Source organism: Dipodomys ordii, unplaced genomic scaffold (genome assembly GCF_000151885.1).
Source record: "Dipodomys ordii isolate 6190 unplaced genomic scaffold, Dord_2.0 Scaffold1, whole genome shotgun sequence".
Lineage (NCBI taxonomy): Eukaryota > Metazoa > Chordata > Mammalia > Rodentia > Heteromyidae > Dipodomys > Dipodomys ordii.
Window position 1 is genome coordinate 57590613 of NW_012267217.1, and position 21447 is coordinate 57612059.

Genomic DNA, 21447 nt, shown 5'->3' on the forward strand with positions numbered 1-21447 from the left:
TCCAGAGAAGCTACTGAGTCCACTGCGGGAGAGGTTTTCCTTTCCTCTTTCCTTCCTCACAAGGGCTCTGCATTTCTCCCAGCTGTCCCCTGGAGATCGTTGACTCTCAAGAAACATTTCCAGGGTGTCAACAAACTTGAGAACAATGCTTTTCCTGGCCCAATGTTCTTTCTATTTCTGAAGCATTGTAATGCATTTTATGTCCTGCTCATACCCAGAAAACGATGAGTAACCATCATGTTCTTATTATTTCTGGTTTACTTACTGGTCATGGTATTGTCTAACATCTGCAAAAGTTTGGGGTTGGAAAGAGCATTTTTGCCTCGAATTATAGGTAAGGTTTGTGATCTGTGCTGTTTATGCCCTTCATGACCGGATGTGGTATGCATCCTGGAAATTAAGAAAGAATAAAGGTTCATGTTATTTGAAGAAACTTTGACTAAATATTCTAAGCTAAATCAAATATAAAAAATTGCACAGACTCTTTAAAAGCATTAATTATAGGTTAATAGAATGAAAGATACTTTCAAATACTTGGATATATTTACTTAGCACTAACACTAGTGTAGTAACAATCAGAAGGGTAATAGAATAGCAGTCATTCAAATTAAATCTGTTCACAATTCATTATTACTTAATGAATCACAGTATTTCATTGGTGTTGAATTAGTTATTGGCCTATCATAAAGGCAGTTGGTAGATGTTTAAATTATAATACTATATAGCTCTGACCTATGTTGAATTAGCTATTGGCCTATCAGGAAGGCAACTGGGGGACATGTCAATTTTGTTTTTTAAAGAGGTGAAATGTAAAATCTGGCTTAAAACAACCTTGCACCTCTCTCTCTTTGTCTTGGACACCGAATGTGGTTATCATCAGCTTGGCCAAATCCAAGGGAACAGATGTATGATCATTGTGACAAAGGTAGGTATTGGGGTGTCCTCTGTCCCCCTAATTGATTTTCTCCAAGGATACTGATAATGGCCCACAATGCCTTCCTTCAATGCCTCATGATGGAAAATCAGCCAATGTCCTTATGGAGTAAGAAATTCTTGTTTACTCTTCCAGCAAGGTACAGATTGGTGATTTTGAGGGCATTTGCTTACATATAAATCATTCATAAACACACTTCTATGAAGAAAGCAGCTGATGGCGATGCTCTTAAGAAGCACATCTGAAAAAGAGGCTACAGCTTTCCCTGTCACATTCCTGAGCCTCTTTTGTTCTGGCTACATCAAAGTGTCTGGAGCAGCCTAGGAGATCTGACTTTGCCTTTCAGTAGCCCAGCAAGTTTGCACTCTTCCTTAAACCACAAGCAATACAGCTTCTGGCATTAGGGATTGACTTTTGGGACTTTTCATTACTCCTCTAGGGTTTTAGATTTTTGTCACCCTGGAACTCATGAAGAAAAAAACCCTGATTTCCAGGAAATGGGGTGAGCAGGAGCAAGACACCTCCACCCATTTTAGAGGAATCTGAAATGGAGCCCGCAAAACATCCACGGGCTGCAGTGACTATAGGAGGGTAGCTATTATTCTTATACATGAAAAGCATTTTTTCACTGTCCTTCCTCCTATTGCTATTTGGAAAACATACCCATCCCATTAAAAAAATTACTTCCTCACCAGAGGTCAACGTCAAAAGGTTCCTCAGGATGGAGGTAACATGTATTCTATGATTTATTGACTATGCCATGCACACATTTCTTTCTTGAACGTTCTAAACTATTCATATTGTATACTATTATACTGGCTCTGAGAAGAATAATTCAAACTGGGGAAAATTTGAGCAAACAATTCTTATTTATTAGTCCCAGGGGAGCTCTGAGGTAGAATTCCAGGACAAACGTTTCTCAGTCGGCAGGCTAGTCAAGGATGGCCACAGGCCTCATGACTGGGAATTCTACAGAGAGTTTCCTCATTACTTTTGACCCTTGAGGAAACAAGTTTAGCTTTAAGATTATTCCTAAAATATTGGGGCTGGGAAGGTGGCTCAGTGGTAGAGTGCTTGCCTTGCGTGCATGAGGCCCTGGGTTCGATTCCTCAGCATCACATAAGCAAAAAGAAAAAAGCCGGGAGTCGCGATGTGCCTCAAGTGGTAGAACGCTAGCCTTGAGCTGAAGAGCTGAGGGACAGCGCCCAGGCCCAGAGTTCAGGCCCCATGACCGGACCAAAAAAAAAAGATTATTCCTAAAATATTATAATTACTGAGAAGAATATAGAGACATGAACTCAAATTTTGGTTTGTTGCTAGGAGATTCGTAAGTGTTAGAAAAAGCATTTATGTGTACCTTTCAGCTTCAGTCAAATCTAAATACTTATTACTGCTTCTTCTATGCAAGGCCCTGAGCTCCACATGCACAGCATTGAGACACAATCCCTGGATTTTTGGTTTTATAAGCTAGTGAAGTATTGTAAGTTTTAGGTTTCTTCAGAAGTGACTTGCAATTTCAGTTGTTCTGAAATGTGTGTATGTGAAAGAGAGAGAAAGAAAGAGGAAAGGAGGAAGACAGAGACAAGGGGAAGAAAAGAAGGAGAAAGAGAGGAAAGAGAAATAGGGAGACAGAGGGAGGAAGGCAGGGAAAAGTTGAAAGAGGAGGAGGAGGAGGAGGAGGAGGAGGAGAGGAGAATGATCTGTATATCCACTCTTCACATCTCACATATACCTGAACACACAAACACACATGTACACACACACGCACACATGCACACACTTAATACCAAGCAAACATTCCCTTACCATTGTGACAACAGTCCCGATGTCTGGCAGGAAGGGTTGGATCCTTTCAGGGTTCCATTGCTCTGGGTTGACTGCACAAATTTAAATGCAGCAGCTATTTTCCTGTAAGGAAAGCTGAAGCTTTAGTCACAACTCGAATTTACAATTTATAGCTAAAGCCACATACATTGTCAACTGGCAAAGGAATTCCTCAAGAATGAAATATTTTATAAGCGGTGACTTAGTAAAAAGTCAAATTTCAATTTCTTCTGGAAATAAAAGAATGGGGTGCTGTGGACTTTCTTGTCTTTGTGGGAAAATAGTGACAGAATAAATTATTCCAGATTAACTCTTATTTTCATTTTTATAGGAAATATTTTCTTAAGTAGGCATTTTCCACATTCCAGATCTATAAGTAATTGCACGTCATGGTTCAGACAGCACATGAAATGCGATTCCTTCTTTAAAAAGTATGTTTTGGTGCTTTTATTCTATGAACATTCAATATTCTATTGAACATCAATATTCTGTGAGTACTGGGCAATCTTCAAACTTCTGCCTTTATGTCTAATGTAAATAATACCTAACAGTCCTCATTTTATACTGTTATTCCTAGTAGATACTTCTAAGTGTAACCTGACCCATTAGTGTATGTCAGTTCTTTAAACTCAGTGCCTTGGACTTGCTTGGTTGGTTTCAACTACTTGAACCTCACTTCCAGTATGGTCATTTGCTGGCAAATTGGATATGGAAACTCTCTGACTTTCTGCCTTAGTTGGTTTTGAATCTCAATACTTCAAACCACAATTTCTTGAGTAGCTAAGATTACAAGCATAAGCTGCCAGTGCCCACCCTTCATAGTGCTTTTAAAAAGACCATATCAACTGTTTAGAATATAAAAGAATACCTTATTATATTGCGTTTTCCTAGGTATCTGAAATTTTGAAGACAAACACTAGAAAGGAAAGAAAAAGTTACATGCTAATTATTTACATTTCTCTTTTTAAAAAATACATAACTTTATCTAATTACATTGAAAAAAGTATTAAAAATCTCTTTACATATCTTGTGAATCATTACTGATTGATAATTTGCCATAGAGATTCTCCTTTTTTGTGTGTGCTGGTGCTGAAGTCTGAACTCAGGGTTTCTCAATTTCAGTTCGTTTTTTCACTCAAGGCTGAGCGAAAACCATGGCTTGAGCCATGGTTCTACTTTCAGCTTTTTGGGGGTTAATTGGACTTTTCTACCCAGGGTAGCTTCAAACCTCAATCCCTAGAGCTCAGACTTCTGAATAGCTGTCATTACAGGTGTGAACTATCAGTACCCACTGCCATAGCAATTCTTGAGCCAATGATGGACAAAGAACTATTGGAAAGATTCAGGGAAGTGCTGTCAAACTTACTCTAGGATGCTGAAGAAGTCTGACACCTCTGGGCTGGGTGCTCTCTGCCAGTACGCAATCAGTGTCTCTAGAAGGAAACGACATATTCCATGAGGACCTTGGAAATGCAGAATTTTCTTTCCCTCATTGTAAATTGAATTTGAGCCAGTTCTCATTACCATCTGAAATTGTTTTCATAATGTGGAGAAAACACATAAGAAGACTCCTGGTTTCTGCTTGATCTAACTTGTCAAATCGAAGTGTTGACCCAATCAGAGACAAAGGCCTGGGGATCTGAGAAATAGAAAGCCCATGAAGACCCAGTGAGGCTGGAGGATGTCTGGCTGGTGGTTCTGAAGATGAGCAGGCTGGGAAGGGAAGCGGTACCTTCTCACAGTTATCCATCTTGTCACTGCTCTTCTCATTGGTGCTTGGGTTGGAGTCAAGACTTGCTAACGATGCTCTGGAATCAGCGTGGTTTACTGTAGAAATAGCTATGGATGAAAATGCTGCAAACACAAGCCACAGCACACGAATGGCAATGAGATGGATGGGTACCAAAACCAAATAAGCTACTATGGTGAACCAAAAAGATGTATGAGTGTTGATGTGGGCACTGTGTTATGAAACCTTGTCTGGGATTGGCAGCAAAGCTATGCGACATTTTAGCCAGGACTCAGTGGCTCACACTTGTAATCCTAGCTACTCAGGGGGCTGAGATCTGAGGATCATGGTGTGAAGCCAGACCAGATAGAAAAGCCCATGAGAGTTTTATCTCAATTAATCAGCAAAAAGCTAGAAGTAGAGCTGTGTTGCTTAAGGACTAGTGTTCCAGGCTTGAGCAAAAATGCCAAACGAGAGCAGAAGACTTGAATTTAAACCACAGTACAAAACAACAATAACCAAAACAAAAAGATATGCAACATTTAAAGTATTATAGAGCTCACTAAGAATGGAGAAAAATTAAAAACCTTTATAAGTGGTAATAAATAAAGCTCATTGCTTTGATCTGTCAAAAGCTTTTGTAAATACAAAGAGAGTTCTTGATTTTTTAAAATGCTTTAATAAAAGCTTATAAAGATAATTCTGAGGAAAGAGTGTTCAATTTTTGACAGTTCTTGAGAAATTAAAATGACACTTTCTACACAGTTCTTAAAAATAATCTTCGAAACTGTTGAGCTATTATATTTTAAAAGGCTGAATGCAATGCTAAGTTAAAAGACTTTGCAGGATGAAGTAATTTGATAACATCTGAGCAGAACATTTGGCTTAAGCCAAGTAGAAATGAACACTTACTAGACAAAGTCATTGGATGGCATTCAAAGATATATATATATCTACATTTATACATACATATATATATATATATATATAAAATAGATGCCAGTTGTTTAACCATAGTATGCTTTGGCAGATGTATTATGCACTTGAGTTATGTATGGCTTGTGTGTAAAGTGCATTTACATTCAACATGAACATGGATGATTGTGAAAGACAAGTGTTCTCAGACTTCTTGGGTACCTGCTATGGAATTTAAGACATCTTTAGAAAATGATGTATCCACAGATGTTGCATGCTTCATAGATGTCTGGGTTTGAAAGCCTCCATTGGTACTTAGGTCATCTCTAGAGCCCTGTATTCAAGTATAGAAGAGATGAACGGGAGTCAGGATATTTCAGCCTTGTATGCTCACCTGGGCCTTCTTATTACACATTCAATCTGATCATATTTTAAGTTAAATCTTTTATTTTCTAGCTAAGGTTTTCTGCCAAAGAAGGCAGTGAAAATGAATATACTCAAAATAGTACTTAGTTGCAACAATTTTCTTATGCATTTTTTAAAATCAATATAGTAGAAGCAATCTTTTAGATATAGACTAAATGGCTGGAATAAATACTGACTGAGTTAGGGATTATTTTCTATACGTTATCTGGACGACCTTATGCATACCATTTTAATTACTTATTACATGGTGGGCTCTATGGTAATTATTTCTGTTGTGCAACTTTATCCTCACATAGACTTTGTAATGTTGGCATTTTAAAATCCCATTTTATAAATAAAGAAATAGCGGCTGGAGGAATTGGATAATTTATTGATTGTTTAGATTACTGCAAGCTAAACATGGTTTCCTACTAAAAAAAAAAGAAAAATTCCAAACCATGTGGCCCTAAATTTCCAGTGGTTCTATTTATACTATCTCCAGATTCAGAAGTATGTTCACCGTCTAGCTGTCATATGGGTTAATGGCTCTCTGGAAGGCTGCTATGGAATTACTGCAATGGCTCAAAAGAGGAGGGTAATGAATAATAGGCCACTTTGGGTCTGTGTCTAGAAGTAAGGCACTTGGCTACACAGAATCCTTATGGTATAAAAACATCAGGGAAAAAGGCAGGGAAAATATGTACCCTGAGCCAAAGGCTGAGATGCCTATATGCAGCTGTAAAGAATTGGAAGGGGAAGGTGAGAATGAGGCAAACAGAAATGCAAGGCTGAAAAGTAGGACCAGGGGCAAGTCTGGAGTGGTCGTTGCTGTTATACCTCATATCAAGTGCTGTTTTCTTCCTAGCTTGCTCACAGATGGGAAGATATAGTTAGCCAGGGCACACACATAAAGAGAAGAGATAAATTCTTTATTAAATACAGAGATTTTAGTGATGCCAACATACCTGATTGGATGTGTTGATCGTAAAAGGATACAGGTCCTTTAGGTAAATCCTGGGCATGTTGTCCAGAAGCATGCCATACAGAGGCATGTACAGACTTGCAATCTGGGCCTGTTTTCTCTACATGAACAAGGTAGCCAAAAGAAATGATTCACGTGAAAATCCATAAGCTTATCAGGTTTATTTGCACTGACTGCAGTGAGCCACTGAACAGTGCTTAGGGCAGGCAGAAATGAAAATCACTTACTGGTTCTCTGTATCGATCATCAAATGAATGCTTAGCCATCAGATTTTTGAGGACAGCTAAAGCTAAGTGCCTGACGTCTTGGTCTTCCTGCAGGGCAAAGCCAACTTCTCGAAGCAGAATTCCAATTAAGAAGTGTTTGCGGCAAAATTCATTGGTGACTGAATATTCGGGCATGTCTTTGTAAGGAAAGGAATTAGGTTTCCGCAAATGAAGCAATCACTTTAGAATTGCAATAGAAAAAAATCAGACAACTCCTATCAACCCTTCCCACCAGAAAGAGTGATTCAAAAATGCAGCCTTGGTACAGAAAAGAGACCACTTGTCCCCTTTGGTTGTGTTTGACAATACAGGAGAACATTGAGTCTGGAAACAGAAATATGAATACAAGCTAGTATATTTTATCAATGGCTACATTCCCTAAAAAGACCATGTTTACAGCATTACATGGGGTGGGGAAAAAATCACTGCATGTCGTTGATAAGAAGCAGTGAATATTACAGGAGGGAAATAGTGGGCGGAGCTTTTAAGGAAGCTAAGAGTTTGTAAGTACAGATACATAAGGGAGCAGGTAAGACAGTGAAGGCAAGGTACAAACTTCTGTGTTCCAATGTTTGGAGATTTAGTTACAGTAGATAGGTGATAAAAATAACCTAAACAACCATCCACAGGTGAGTGAATGAGAAAACATACATGGTAGTATTGTTCACTGTTTAGAAAAAGGGCAAAGCCACCATTCTCAAGAACATGAATAAAACCAGAGAACATGCTAAGTGAAGATTAAGAAAATACTATGCATGCTGTCTCTCATGTATGAGTGGAATTTGCAAAGGCTGAGCTCGTACAAGCAGAGTATAGAAAAGTAGTTGCCCTTTATTGTGCGTGTGGTACGTATACGACCAATGGGATTTTGGTGAAGGGTGCAACTTTCAGTAATAAGGTGGATAAATTATGGAGATCGATATATGACACAGTAACCATAGTTAGTAATAATGTAGTGTAAAATACCATATATACAATGTACACAACATGCACCTGCTTGTTCAATATAACTATATATATTATTAATAATAAACACTAAGAAATTTCAGATGGACTGGGAAGCTGAAAAATAATTTTCCCTCTGGAGTATAAAGTATAAAAGAATTAAAGTTAGAATATGGTCAAATTATCCATAACAAAGGAAAAGATAACTTTTTTTGTCAGTCGTGGGGCCTGAACACTGTTCCTCAACTCTTCAGCTCAAGGCTAGCGTTCTACCACTTGAGCCATAGCACCATTTCTGGCCTTTTCTGCTTCTGTGGTGCTGAGGAATCGAACCCAGGGCCTCATGCATGCAAAGCGAGTGCTCTATCGCTGAGCCACCTTCACAGCCCCAAAAGACAATTTTTTGAATAACCTTACTTACACAGCATTAAAAAGCTTTTATTACTACTTGAAGCCTGAAATCTATAGTATTCATACTAATTGATATAAGATGTGATTATTGGTGCATTATTGGCAATAGGATTTGAATTCTGGTTCTCCTGCTTACTAGACAGGTGCTTTACCCACTGAGCCAGCTCTATTGATGCTTTTTGAGATAAGATAATTACCTGAGGCATGTAACTCCTGAATTGATTCTGAAGGTGTCACAGGATCTAGAGTTAATACAAATAAACAAAAAGTTCATATATGTACACAGTCAGATACATATGTGCATGGGTGTATATCTATATACTAGCTATGTGTAATATATCCTGAAAAATTCAACGCATTAAAAAATTACAAGTGAGTCTTTTCAGTACAGCTTTTTCAAGGAGAACATGTTAGTTGCTAATTTCATGCTATGAATAGAGTTATTTGAATTGCTAGTCTATTTGAATGCCTATTTTCTCATCAATAATTTGTGTATACAGTTACTATTTACAGTATCAGGCTTAAAAAGGAGTTTGCTCCTCCAAAATGTCTGTGTACATCTTAGCCAGGTTAGGTAACCAGTAATAATTTCACACTAATGTATAAAATAAAAACACAAAAATCTGCAGTGTTGTAGCTGGAACCCAGAGCCTCATCATGCTTAGCAAGTGTTCTATCACGGTTATACCCCAGCTTAAAAAAATTAAGCATCTAATTTGGGTACACTAATGCACACCTGTAATCCAAGCTACTCAGGATATAGAGATTTGGAGGATCATTGTCATGGCCGGAAGAGACCAAAAGTTACTGGGAACATGCTTCTCATTCTACTTAAGAAAAGGGAACAGGTAGGAGGAACATGGTCCCAGGATCGTCCCGGGACAAATGAGTCCTTATAATGAAAGCAAAAAGAGCTGGGGGAATTGGATCAAGTGGTGGAACACTTGCATAGTAAGCATGAAGTCCTGAGTTCAAATCCCAGTATGAGGGGAACATAAGTGAAAATGATACCAAGAAATGAAAAATGCTATTATTTTGACCCTTTCTTCTGTTCAGTGTGCTTCATATTATTAGAAAAAGAACGGGCTAATGTATATTGATTATAATTACAGTTTATGTGCCAAAACATTTATGGGCTTGATAATGTAATTTTCCTTCTATAATATCAGTAAAGCTATATTAGGTTTAAGTACACTATCATCTTGGGCTCTGCTTGGCGAATATCAGTATTGCAGCTTGGGAATAGATTACTTGCTGCTGAGAAGCAAAGCATTTCAAGTTCTTCAATCAGAAGATTCTCTTGTGTCTTCATGTTTGGTTAATCTGGTATTTAAATGAATGTACTCATTTTCTACCATGATTTTATACACACATACACACACCACACCACAAACACACATTATGCAATCACCATACACTATACACACATACCATACATTATATACACACCATACACAGCACATAACAACACAGACTACACGTACCTCACATACACCACACAAAATATACACCAAATACATCACACACACACCACATACCACAAACTACGAAGTACACATATCACACAAATATAGCATGCATACTATGCACATGCAAAAATGTTTTCAATTGGGAAAATTAGAATATTCCTATAGACTCTTTATGTAAGCAAAATCCAAACTATTCTTCACTGTGCACCCAATCTCTTCCCTTCTCTGGCCTAGCACTGCTTTATAATGCTGCGTTTCCCTTCTTTCCAACACATTAATTTTCTCTGTAAAATTTTATCTTAACATAACTACATACAGTGACATTCAAATGACATTCTATGCGCAAAGTATTGTTATTTTTCTTTCCATAATTTTCAATAGAGAGCTATGTTTTGGACCTAGTTAGGTGAAAGACAAGTTCAAAGTCTGATTTCCAGTCCTCAGGTTTGTAATTCGATTGACTCTTCTTCGATGGCAAGGGAAGAAGCTACAATAATTGAGAAGAAAAGAGTTGTTTCTTGTCAACTATTTGCCAACATTTTTTTTTTTTTTGCACTGTAACCAGATCACTCGGCTCTTTGGATAAAACTAAGGTTGAGGATAAAGCAAAGCAGTAACTGCAAAGTGCTGGATTTAGAGGAACTGAGGGAACCTTACCTGGAATGTATGCAGATCTTATGGGAAGACACAGAGGAATGAAGTGCTCATGTTGGCACACTTCTTGAAGAAAATCAAACTTATATTGGCATAAAGTCTGAAAGAGAGTCAAACTGAGTGACTATTTTTTATACATCAAGGAAGTGGATCAAATACAAACAGAAAAATCTGCACTTGAATGTGAGCTCTCAAGAAGGGTAGTTAATTTTGTGACCACCAAGTAATTGTTCTGTCTAAAGTCATCTGCCCTCTCTAAGGGGGGTATTGCAGTCAGACTCTGTGTCTTCAGGGATTGGTCATTCATGAGGGGTGAGAAAAGTCCTTCTGAATGACAGGTACAGAATTTTCTCTATAATGACATTTGAATTAAACAGGCAGAAAGCTACAATGAGCAGTGCATGTGTGGAGTTCAGTGAAAGAGCGATGTAGCGGCTGTAAAATGGCATGAAACCTGACATGCCGCTTGATTTCAATAAATTATTGAATTCTCCTCTCGTCCCGACTCATGTAAGACTCTCTGTTGTTTCAATAATGTTTGGCGTTGGACAGTGAAAAATGGAGTCTGATCTGGTCTGAGGTGGCCTTAACACATGTGTGTGAGCTGTGTGTGTTCCCAGTACAAGCAACACCTTCATTTCTGCTCTGGTTTTGGTTCTCACGTCTACTCTGTCCTCATTCTTTACAACTAAATTAGATTTTCATTACTATCTTTACTAATATCAGCTCACAAAACTCATGTGTTTACTTGGATGCTTGTAAAATATTGCCATTTCAAACAAAGGCAGTGTATGACCTAACCTATTGTACATCCAAGTGAGCAGGTGTATAAGTGAATTGTGTATGTGAAGTATTATTCATGGAGAACATTTAGTTTGATCTTTAGAAAGATATAGAACTTCAATCTACTGCAATATTGAAACAACATTTTGTAAGTTTCGTGTATCATAGGAGTACATATAAATATATCCTTTCTAGGAATACTCAGAGAGAGAATTGGACATTCAAAGCCAAATGGCATGTAATCATGTAACTCTAGTGGTCAAAAGTACATATTACTTAAAATAATGCATAGGTCCCTAAGAATGACAAAAAAGACTTAAAAATGTCATTTGTTTTTACTTTTGGCCTTTTAAAATATCTGTTCTTCTTTCCCCACAGTGCAATGATTTCCCCTGGGGAATTCACTTCTTTCCAATGAGGAAAGGTTAATGAACAACTATGAATTCAGGTGCTCTGCCTCCCTTCTTTAAGAAGCAGGTGTGAGATACAGACAGGCAGATTACATACTGCCACTATGCAATGTGAATCTGAAGCAGAATGGTGAAAAAGGCAAATGGCTCCAGTTGATTAACTAGCCGTCGTAGCAGGAAGCTGGCCAAACGACCCACCATTTATGACTGTGCCTCTGCTCTCAAAGGCTTGGTCCCTTGTTCCTCTCAAAGCCTGCTTTTCTAGATGCTGTCATTGGAATTCACTCCTAGAACCCTTCCAATAAATTCACTTTTGGTCCAATTAGACTCAATTTCTGTTACTTGCAACCCAAGAAACCTTCATGGAACTTTGCTGATCCAGCTCACTTCTGATCTTACTTTCTCCAGTTGTGCTGTGCTGTGGCTCCATGGTTCTCAAACGTAAGACTTCATGAAGATCAACTGAAAATTTCCTTCAAATGTGTGTATGAGCATGTCTCACGCTGTCTCAGTGGTCTTGGAACCACACTTGGAGAATTCTAAAGTTCCTTCTCCATAACCCAGAGAGGGTAGGATAATCAACCCAAATGGGCCGTGCATTGTGTCCAGGACTTAATGGTTTTCAGGGAAGCAGATTCCAGGTACAGAAACCATATCAGCCGTGGGCCTCCAAGACTGTAGGATCTGCAGGAACCGCACATGAAAGAGTGCCCTTTCACCACAGGAGCTAGAGGTGAAATGTACGCACTCCGCTCATCTTTATCCTCCATTAAGGAAGTACTTGGGAGACAAGCTTAATAAACAGCATTTGAAAGGCTGTGGCTATGTCTTCTGAGTGTAGCCATCATTTTCTGATACAGGAAAGAAGTGATGTCTTTGGTCAGTGTTTTATACTTGGATACCAGTTTACTTATTGATGATGCAGGTGTTTTTCAAACACACTCTCCAGCCTAGGTTCTTACCTTGAGCTCACCAGAGGAGAACATGCTGACGTAATTGTTGACCATCCTGAACACAAACCCTCGGTCCATAAATGTGAAGCAGCGCTACCAAGAATAAAATTCTAAAGTCAAACATTTTCACTTGAGGGATCATTAGAGATTTTAGAAAAAGTGATCACATATGCAGATACAAAATAATATTTGACTAAAGGTGTTGCCTAAGTATTTTCTCTAACATATGTTTAAGTCCTGATCTACAAAGAACAAGGAATTAAAATCTTCACTTTGTATATACATCAAAGAGTTACAAACCTAGGTTTATCAATTGTATAAAATATCTTTTGGTATTTAATAAAATAGGATAGCTTTTTTCTTTTTTCATATAGAAAGTTTTGATTTTTCATGGTCTGCCTTTTAACCACTTGGCTAAGATTTTGTTAATTTTTATTTATTAACTATATTTTTTATTGTAAAGATACTGTACACAGGGGTTACAGTTATATGAGTAAGGTAATGAGTACATTTCCTATTGATCATTGTTACCCCCTCCTTTGTTTTTCCCCTACTATCCTTTCCCTTCCCACCTCCCCAACTCCCACCCCCCTCCACCCAAGTTGTAAAGTTCATTTTCAACATAGTATCTTGTACATCTCATTGTTACAATGGGTCAACCTGTATCTTTATTTCAGCATTTTGTTATTTCCCTTTCCCTTCCCAAATTAGAAAAATGTATAAACAAGACGCAGGGCACCAGAATCAAGTATAGTGAAAACAGGGGTTATACCATGGGGGAAGAACATATAAAAGAAACAAAAAATCACATAGTACATTACAAATACATTAAAAACAACAGCAACAAAGATAAAACCACTTGTGTCCCTATCTTGGGATTCATTTCACTTAGCATCATCTTATATGGTCATATGACATTTTCTGCTTGTCCTAGACATATACTAATTATTGCAAATAAGGGAAACCATGGGACCTATGTTTCTTTGGGCCTGGCTTACTTCACTTAATATAATTTTTTCCAAGTCTTCCCATTTCCTAAAGAATTATTATTGTTTGTAATTTGATTCCATACTTGGTGGCTGGATAGAGATCATTTGTGGTACTATATTAAATAAGAATAGGAGGGAGTAGAGATGGGTTAGAAACTTTAATCTCACTGATCTCCATCAACTTAATAGCTGTTTTCTTATTTTAGTCAAAGAAGCTTAAATTAGAAGAATGAAGGGAGGACAGGTTGAGATTTCTCTTACTGGGTTTCCCACTGTCTCTCTTACTCTCTTTTCAAGTTCTCCTTGGAAAGAAGAGTTTGAGACAGTAGGTAGATTTGGAGGAACAGTTGTCCTCTGGACAAATTTTGCAGCTGCTAAAGTTTACCATAGACAGTATTTCTTGTCCAAATAGTCCCAAATGGTCCCTTGCAATGTTTTGTGTTTCTTGGTTTTCTCATCAGTTTTACTCATGAATCTCTTTGTCTGTTTATTGTGTGCTGGTCCTGGGGTTTGAACTCAGGGCCTAGGCAATGTCCCTGATCTTTATTGCTCCCGGACAGTACTTTACAATTTGAGCCACAACTCTACTTCTGGATTTTTTGCATATTAATTGGAAATAAGAATCTTATGGACTTACTGCCTAGGATAGCTTTGAACCATGATCTCAGCCTCCAGTGTATCTAGGAGGTGTCAATCATTGGCATTTGGCTTATGCTCAGTTTTTGTTCCCAGAAAGATCTGGATATAAATTCTTGCTATAGGTAGTATAACAAGTATAAAGTTTCCCATTATGGGAAAGGGGCGTGGCTCAGTGGTAGATCACCTGCCTTGCAAATATGAGGCCCACAGTTCAAACACAGTACTGAAAAAAAAAGTACAGCTCTCAGGAAAGTATTCTTATGTATAAGCAAGAGTGCTTTGCTCTAATTCTCTATCTCTAACTAGCTTCTTCCATTTGTGAGCTCTATATATTTTGCTTCTCAAGTTTTCTTCAGAGTTTCTTGATGCACCTACTCTTTGCTGAGTTAGTATATTGACTCATTTATATTTTCATTTTAAATATTAATTTTGGCTCCTTCAATAACTCTGTGTTTCAGTAAAAAGCAAACAGTTCCTCTTTAGGACATTTACCAATAGAATAGCAAGAGGAGAAACTGCAGCATAAGTTCCTGCTCAGAAAAAGACCTTGCCCCTCAGTAGATGAATGGATCAAGAAAATGTGGTATATATATATATATATATATATATATATATATATATATGTATGTACACACACACACACACACACACATACACACAATGGAATTCTATGCCTCCATCAGAAAGAATGACATTGCTCCAAGCCAGGCCCAAAGAAACATAGGTCCCATGGTTTCCTTTATTTGCAATATCTAGTATATGTATGAGTCAAGCAGAAAAGGTCAGATAAGATGATGTTAGGCGAAATGAACCGCAAGATAAGGACACACATGGTTTTTTTCTTTCTTGCTATTGCTTCTAATGTATTTATAAGGTAATTTTTTTGTTGCTTTGTATGTTCCTCCCCCACAGTATAACCCCTGTTTTCACTGTATTTGTTGGTATAATTTGGGGGCAGGGGAGAAGGGAAAAAACAAATTGTTTAAATAGGGATACAGGTGGACCCATTGCAACATGAGATGTACAAGATGCTATGTCGAAAAATGAACTTTACATCTTCAGCAGGGGTGGGGTGGGGGGGTGGGGGATGTAGTTGAGGAGGTGGGAGGGAAGGGATGGTAGGGGAAAATCAAAGGAGGAGGCAACAATGCTTGATAAGAAATGTACTCATTACCTTGCTCATGTAACTGTAACCCCTCTGTATGGTATTTTCACAATTAAAAAAACTTATTAAAAGAAAAAAAGAAACATCTCCCCCAGAAAAAAAGAAAAAGACCTTAGGGGAGGCATGGGAAGGAAAGGGGCTCATGCCTCCAGCAGGGTTGACTTCCGGCAGGCATGCCCAGTCCCCCCTGGCTCCCCATCTTCAGAATGGGGCCCAACCGGGCCACTCTGGAAGTGCCCTCAACATGAACTTTCTTCCACAAAGCTGTGCTATCTCCTTTTGTCGACAAGGAGTTCTGATGTCACCTTATACAGAGAAGAACTCTCAGGCCATCTGTGGGCTCCAGAAACTTCCTAAGAAAGAACAGGCAGCAAAAGGCCTTGGGGATATCTTTGGTGAAGGCATGAGGACTGGGATTCCTATTATTGAACCTGTCCGGTGTCACCTCTCAGGAGCGACAGCAGGTACTCTGCAGGTGAGAGCCTGTGAGCATTTGAGGAGGACTTGATTCCAGTACCCATGACTGGGGATGGTGGGGAGAAGGCTATACTGGGCAGCTAGAAAAGCCAAGTAGGAGTTTCATGAATCTGAAACACGATCTTCTCTATGGTAAAGTTTCCACCCTCTTTCCAATAGGTAGGAAGGGAGAAAGGGGTTCATCGTTAGGTGGTAGGAAATCAGCCTTCTTCCTTCCTCCTGCTTCCTCAAGTGTCTGTCTCTGGCGCTGAGTCCCAGTGTCTGCTCTGTTCTGGCATCTTCTTGACAGTGGCTCTTCTGTCTATTGCTAGGCCTGCAGGGGCTTTTAACTTTTATTTTTAGGGTAGTCTACATTAACCTTTAGATCAATAGAAAAATATAGCAGGCTTTGGTATGCTATGGCCCAGGGGAGGAAATCTGGCTCACCACTTGTTTTTTGAAAGTAGTATTTTATTGGTACCTGGCCACACTCAGTCATTTCCACATATCGTTGGTGGATTGTCTGTGGCTATTTCTGGGCTGTAAGAGCAGAGTTGAATTCTGTGGATAAGGCTGAAAACATTTAGTTTTTTGGCTCTTTAGAGAAAAAGTTTGCGGATTCCTGCTTTCGATGGTATGTAAGAGCTTATCAAAATTTTTTCAATTGAACTAACAAACTAATAGTCAATTTTTTGATTTTGCCAGCCCTGGGGCTTGAACTCAGGGTCTGGGCACTGTCCCTGAGCTTCTTTTGTTCAAGGCTAGCACTCTATCACTTAAGCCACAGAGCCACTTCTGGCTTTTTCTGTGTATGTGGTACTGAGGAATCGAACCCAGGGCTTCATGCATACTAGGCAAGCACTCTACCACTAAGTACATTCCCAGCCTGAAAAGTCAAATATTTTAACAGACAATAAAAAATTAGTCTGGGAATGAACTAAGTTTTATTTCAGCAAATGTGAGAGCCAGGAAAGATCTACCCTATCATTGGTTCTCAGATGAATTATGGGCCTCTGAATTATAAAAAGAAGCTCTGTGAACATCCTTGTTGTTTGCTTGAAGACTTTACAGATATGCACACCACTTCCTTTGTTGTCAGGGGAAGCCTTCCTCTGATCTCATGTTAAGTGTCAGCTTATGACCACTAGCAGTAACTATTTCAGTGACATCTCAGGAGAACTTTCATTTATTCTCAATACATAGACTATTTTCAAAGCAGGGGAGACAGGAAAACTTTCTCCTTGTAGTGACTCACTTTTTTTTCTTCATCCTCCTTAGGCTGTTTAGAGAGAACTATCACTGACATTTCTTTAAATGAGTTTGGTGACATGACCAAGTCTATCTTTTACAATAGATGGCTTCCAAATGGTATTCAAGACAAAGTTGAAATAAAAGCAAGGGCTATTTAGGTGAGTAGGCACAAGTTATGGCCATGTAAGCAGGAAAATAAAAATCAGAATGAATCAGCCTTTGCTCACACCTTGATATTGTGCTTTAAAGAAGACACTAAATGAGTGTGCTCAAGTAAGCGTCATGACTCAGTCTAGTAACAATAAGGAAAATTAAAAACAGCCATGAGATTGGCACAGAGCCATTCAAATCCAATGCACTTTGAGGAGCAAACAGTAAAAACAATAAAGTACAAAGATGATGACATAATTTCTGTGAAAACAATACTTTCTGATGATGTCCCAGAAGACAGGATACCTTTTTATCCAGGGTATTTGTGCCCACCTATTATATATTCTATAGACTCTGTTTTCTATATGCTTGACAAACAATCTTGGCATAACTATGACATTACAACAAAATTTTGATTGCTAAATTCTAATGATGATGAAGCCACATATTTGACAACTCTAACAACAAATTCAACAAACCCCAAAGAGGTAAAAGTCATTTGAAACTCACTTGAGCAAGTAACTGTTATCAGATTGCTGGGATGTCAGAGATTTATAATGTCAACACAGAGTGTAGGCCGTATTAAGTTGAAAGCTCAGAGTTGCACGTTCTTTGGAATTGTAGCAAATGATGACATAATTTCATATTGTCAAGTCATTTTTCTGAATCTACCCTTTGCACTCTCCTCCTTTAAATGTGTCATCTAGTAAACTTTTCAGAAAAGGTTTTAAACTATTCTGTGTAAATAAATGCCATTAAAACTACAAACTACCAATGGACTCTTGTGATAAAGAATATATTGAACTAATCTTTTATTCAGAAATTTCTCATATGTGTATTAATTTTTTTCATATGTGTATTAATTTTGATTCAAAGTCCATGTATTGTACATATTATGGACTATGCATATTCATTGACATTCTGTGCTTTTGAGTTACAGATTCCATAAAACGCTAGTATTCCTCTTCCAATTTGGATGCTTTTAATCCCCCCCCACAAGGGAAACATTAATTTATGTGCTTCCAGGAGCAACCTCTGCATAAATGAGCTCCAAGAAAAGCATTCCATTTTCCCCCAATAAATATAGAGCACTTAAACCAAGAAGAGCTGGGCCCTGGTGGCTCACACCTATAATTCTAGCTTCTCAGAAGACCGAGATCTGAAGATTGCAATTTGAAGCCAGCAGGGAAGAAATTTCTATGACTCCAATTAACCAGCAGAAAGCCAGATGTGAAGAGGTGGCTCAAGTGGTAGGGTGCCAGCCTTGAGCAAAAAAGCTAAGAGACAGTACCCAGACTCTGAGTTCAAACCCTAATACCAGAACATAGTCGCACGCATGTGCGTGCACACACACACACACACACACACACACACACACACATACACACAAAGTGGAAAGGAGTATTTTCTCCTTTTTAAAGATTATTTTATTCAGTGTTTTTTTTTATCAATTTAGGGAAGAATATTCCAGATGCTTTATAAAACATTTTCCTGATAAACTGGACTGTACATAAGATTTTTTTCTGACTTTTCTATTCTGTTAAGCATATAGTGGCACCAAAATAAAAATAAAGAATTAGTAAAAGAATTAGTCTGTATTAAAAACCCCCAAAGACAACTTAGGCTAATTTTCCATCTACTTATCGACTTAAGTATACTCTTTACATGATTGATTTTTATTTATAAATTCTCACACCCATTCAGTGTGTGCTTGTTTTGTTGGTAAAGAAACAGGTAAAGTGAGCATCAAGGTTATAGTTGTCCACATTGGATTTAAAAAGGAAGGGAAGAACACATGTTTTGCTAAGAGCATTTTCTGTTAAATGATATGCCATAATTCTAATGCCTGCTAGGGTTTTTGTTTACTTTTTTATGTTTCTATCTCAATTCAATATAAACGCTTATACCTTAAAGAAATACCTTTAATTTCCATGTATATCTTGTTCAGAAAGTGGTTGCTTAACATCTAAATTGATAGTTTCATTTTCATGGGGTCAATGCTCTATCTTAGCATCATGGGAAAGAAAGCTTGGACGCAACATAGCAAAATGTCTGATCATTTTCCCCAAAGTAGCCATTTTGGTGTTATTTTTTAAAGCAATGATGGATTCTATATGTCACTTCAAAGACTAAAATGCCCAAAAGAATAACATTACTTCAGTGTAGCTTCTCCTTTAGTCATTTTATTTTTCTCCTTAAAATGTTAGACGTATTGTTATTTGACAACACTCAGATGGATACTTTTATCTAACCTTGCTTCTTCAATGAGATACTAAGTAGGAAAAAATACTCTGAAGTATTTCAATCAAGAGAGAGGTGAAAATGGAAATACTTACTTTACTGTGCTAGTTTAGACTCTGCATCACCTAAAGAGATGTCAGTTAACTAGAATTTAGATTATCTTGTAGCCACCATAGTGAGGGCTGGGTAGAATTGTGAACTCATGGAATCGTACCTTAAGAAATCGAGCAACGCTTTGATTTGCTCTCTTAGTTTCTTCAAGCGTATCTCTGTATTTCCAAATCACATGGTCGCAGACAAGCATTACAAGATTGTCTAGTTCATTTTGGTAAGATTCAGGAAATCTTTGAGCCCGGGAAAGCTGGGGAAAGAATGGATTACTTATAATGTGGCATGTGAACTCCTAAGCCAGAATGAAAAGGACTGAAAGACTTACTTTATTTTATAGATCACCAAATAAAAAGAGCTCTTTCTGAAAGCTGTAATAAAATAGGAGCTGGCTAAATTTCTTAGGCATAGTTCCTACCACTTACTATTCCTTTGTGGTTTGGCCAATATATTTTTATGAAACTTACTTATATTGCAAAGTATTTAAACAATATAGCAATGTATGAAATAAAATGTGAACAAATCTTTTTATGACCTTCCACTTTTTAATTCTCTTCTCTTGCCTTCCAGAAAATAAGTATTATTACAATTTAATGAGCCTGAGTGATAGCTGTAATGGTAGCTACTCAGAGGCTGAGAGCAGAAGGGATGTAGTTCAGATCTAGCCTGGGTTGAGAAGTTCTATCTCAAAACAACCAGCCAAAAATAATGCCTCCATGTGAGACATAATTTATGCACTGTTAGCAGAAAACTGCATAAACGAATGCCAAGAAAAACACTAATTTTTCCAACAAGTCCAGAACATTTATGCCAACAAGTGTACAGGAGTACTTTCTCAATATTCAAGTGGTAAAAAGCTAGCCTAAAAAGTGTGAGATCCTGAGTTCAAACCTCAGTATCACATAATCAAAAAAAACCCCAACCAAGAACATTAAAGACAATTAGTCTAAAATGTTTTGGAAATATAATTTCATTTAATTGAATTAAAAAATTGTAAAATTAAAACTAGACCTCTTAATAAATAACCAAAGAAATTAGTGAGTAAACAACTGGGTGAGAACAGAGGTTTGAAATGTTTATTAGTAAGTACTGAATTCCACCCAGTCTTAACTCTGTGGTCTTAGATCCTGTAAGAGGTACAGGTGAGTCTGTGGACTCACAGGCTGAAAAGTTTGCAATGATTATACAACTTTATTTAATAAAACTATATTAACCCTGTTAGGACTTTTGCATTTAAGGAGGCAGTTTGGAATGATTAAGTTCTTTCCTCTTGAATTTAAACAAGCAGTTTTATACAAGACAAACAAGACTGATTCATGGTTAAAATCCAGGAGGCAATGGCTTATACCTGTAACCCTCGCTAGTCAGGAGGATAGCAGACCTGGGCAGGAAAGTCCAAGAAATTCTTATGTCCAATTAACCACCAAAAAGCCAGAAGTAGAATTGTGGCTCAAGTGGTAAACACTAACCTTGAGTACAGTGACACAGTACCAGGCCCTGAGTTCAAGCTCCAGGACTGGCACATACAAAAAACTAGACCTCTAGACCCAGGTAGCTCCACTATAGGTTGCAATGTAAAAATTAGAGTCTGACTAAAGCACATTTCTCAGTTATATACAACCAGCCTTTTATGCTGCAAGAATAATATTTCAAGGGTTAAGGTGACTGGAGTCGTATAATATGGAGATTTAATAATGGAACACACTACAACTAGTTTGGAATGGCCTTTTGTTTCAGAGCCAGCCTACTAGGAAATATTTAATCTCAT

At 37.9% G+C, this 21447-nt stretch overlaps 1 protein-coding gene across 5 annotated transcripts in view; it reads right to left on the reverse strand.

Annotated features, from left to right (window-relative positions):
• The window catches only part of Dock10 (dedicator of cytokinesis 10), a 165606-nt gene that overhangs the window by 33264 nt on the left and 110895 nt on the right, over positions 1 to 21447 (reverse strand). For 4 of the 5 annotated variants that reach the window (XM_013009058.1, XM_013009068.1, XM_013009050.1 and 1 more), the window contains exons 28-40: positions 19786 to 19932; positions 12690 to 12773; positions 10538 to 10634; positions 8609 to 8653; positions 7017 to 7192; positions 6773 to 6889; positions 5625 to 5736; positions 4491 to 4612; positions 4283 to 4397; positions 4125 to 4191; positions 3627 to 3674; positions 2741 to 2842; positions 266 to 390 (exon numbers count right to left, since the gene is read on the reverse strand). In XM_013009058.1, the coding sequence (XP_012864512.1) occupies positions 266 to 390; positions 2741 to 2842; positions 3627 to 3674; positions 4125 to 4191; positions 4283 to 4397; positions 4491 to 4612; positions 5625 to 5736; positions 6773 to 6889; positions 7017 to 7192; positions 8609 to 8653; positions 10538 to 10634; positions 12690 to 12773; positions 19786 to 19932 (1357 nt within the window). The remainder of the gene's footprint in view (positions 1 to 265; positions 391 to 2740; positions 2843 to 3626; positions 3675 to 4124; positions 4192 to 4282; positions 4398 to 4490; positions 4613 to 5624; positions 5737 to 6772; positions 6890 to 7016; positions 7193 to 8608; positions 8654 to 10537; positions 10635 to 12689; positions 12774 to 19785; positions 19933 to 21447) is intronic. The other variant, XM_013009078.1, reaches the window with a different exon arrangement.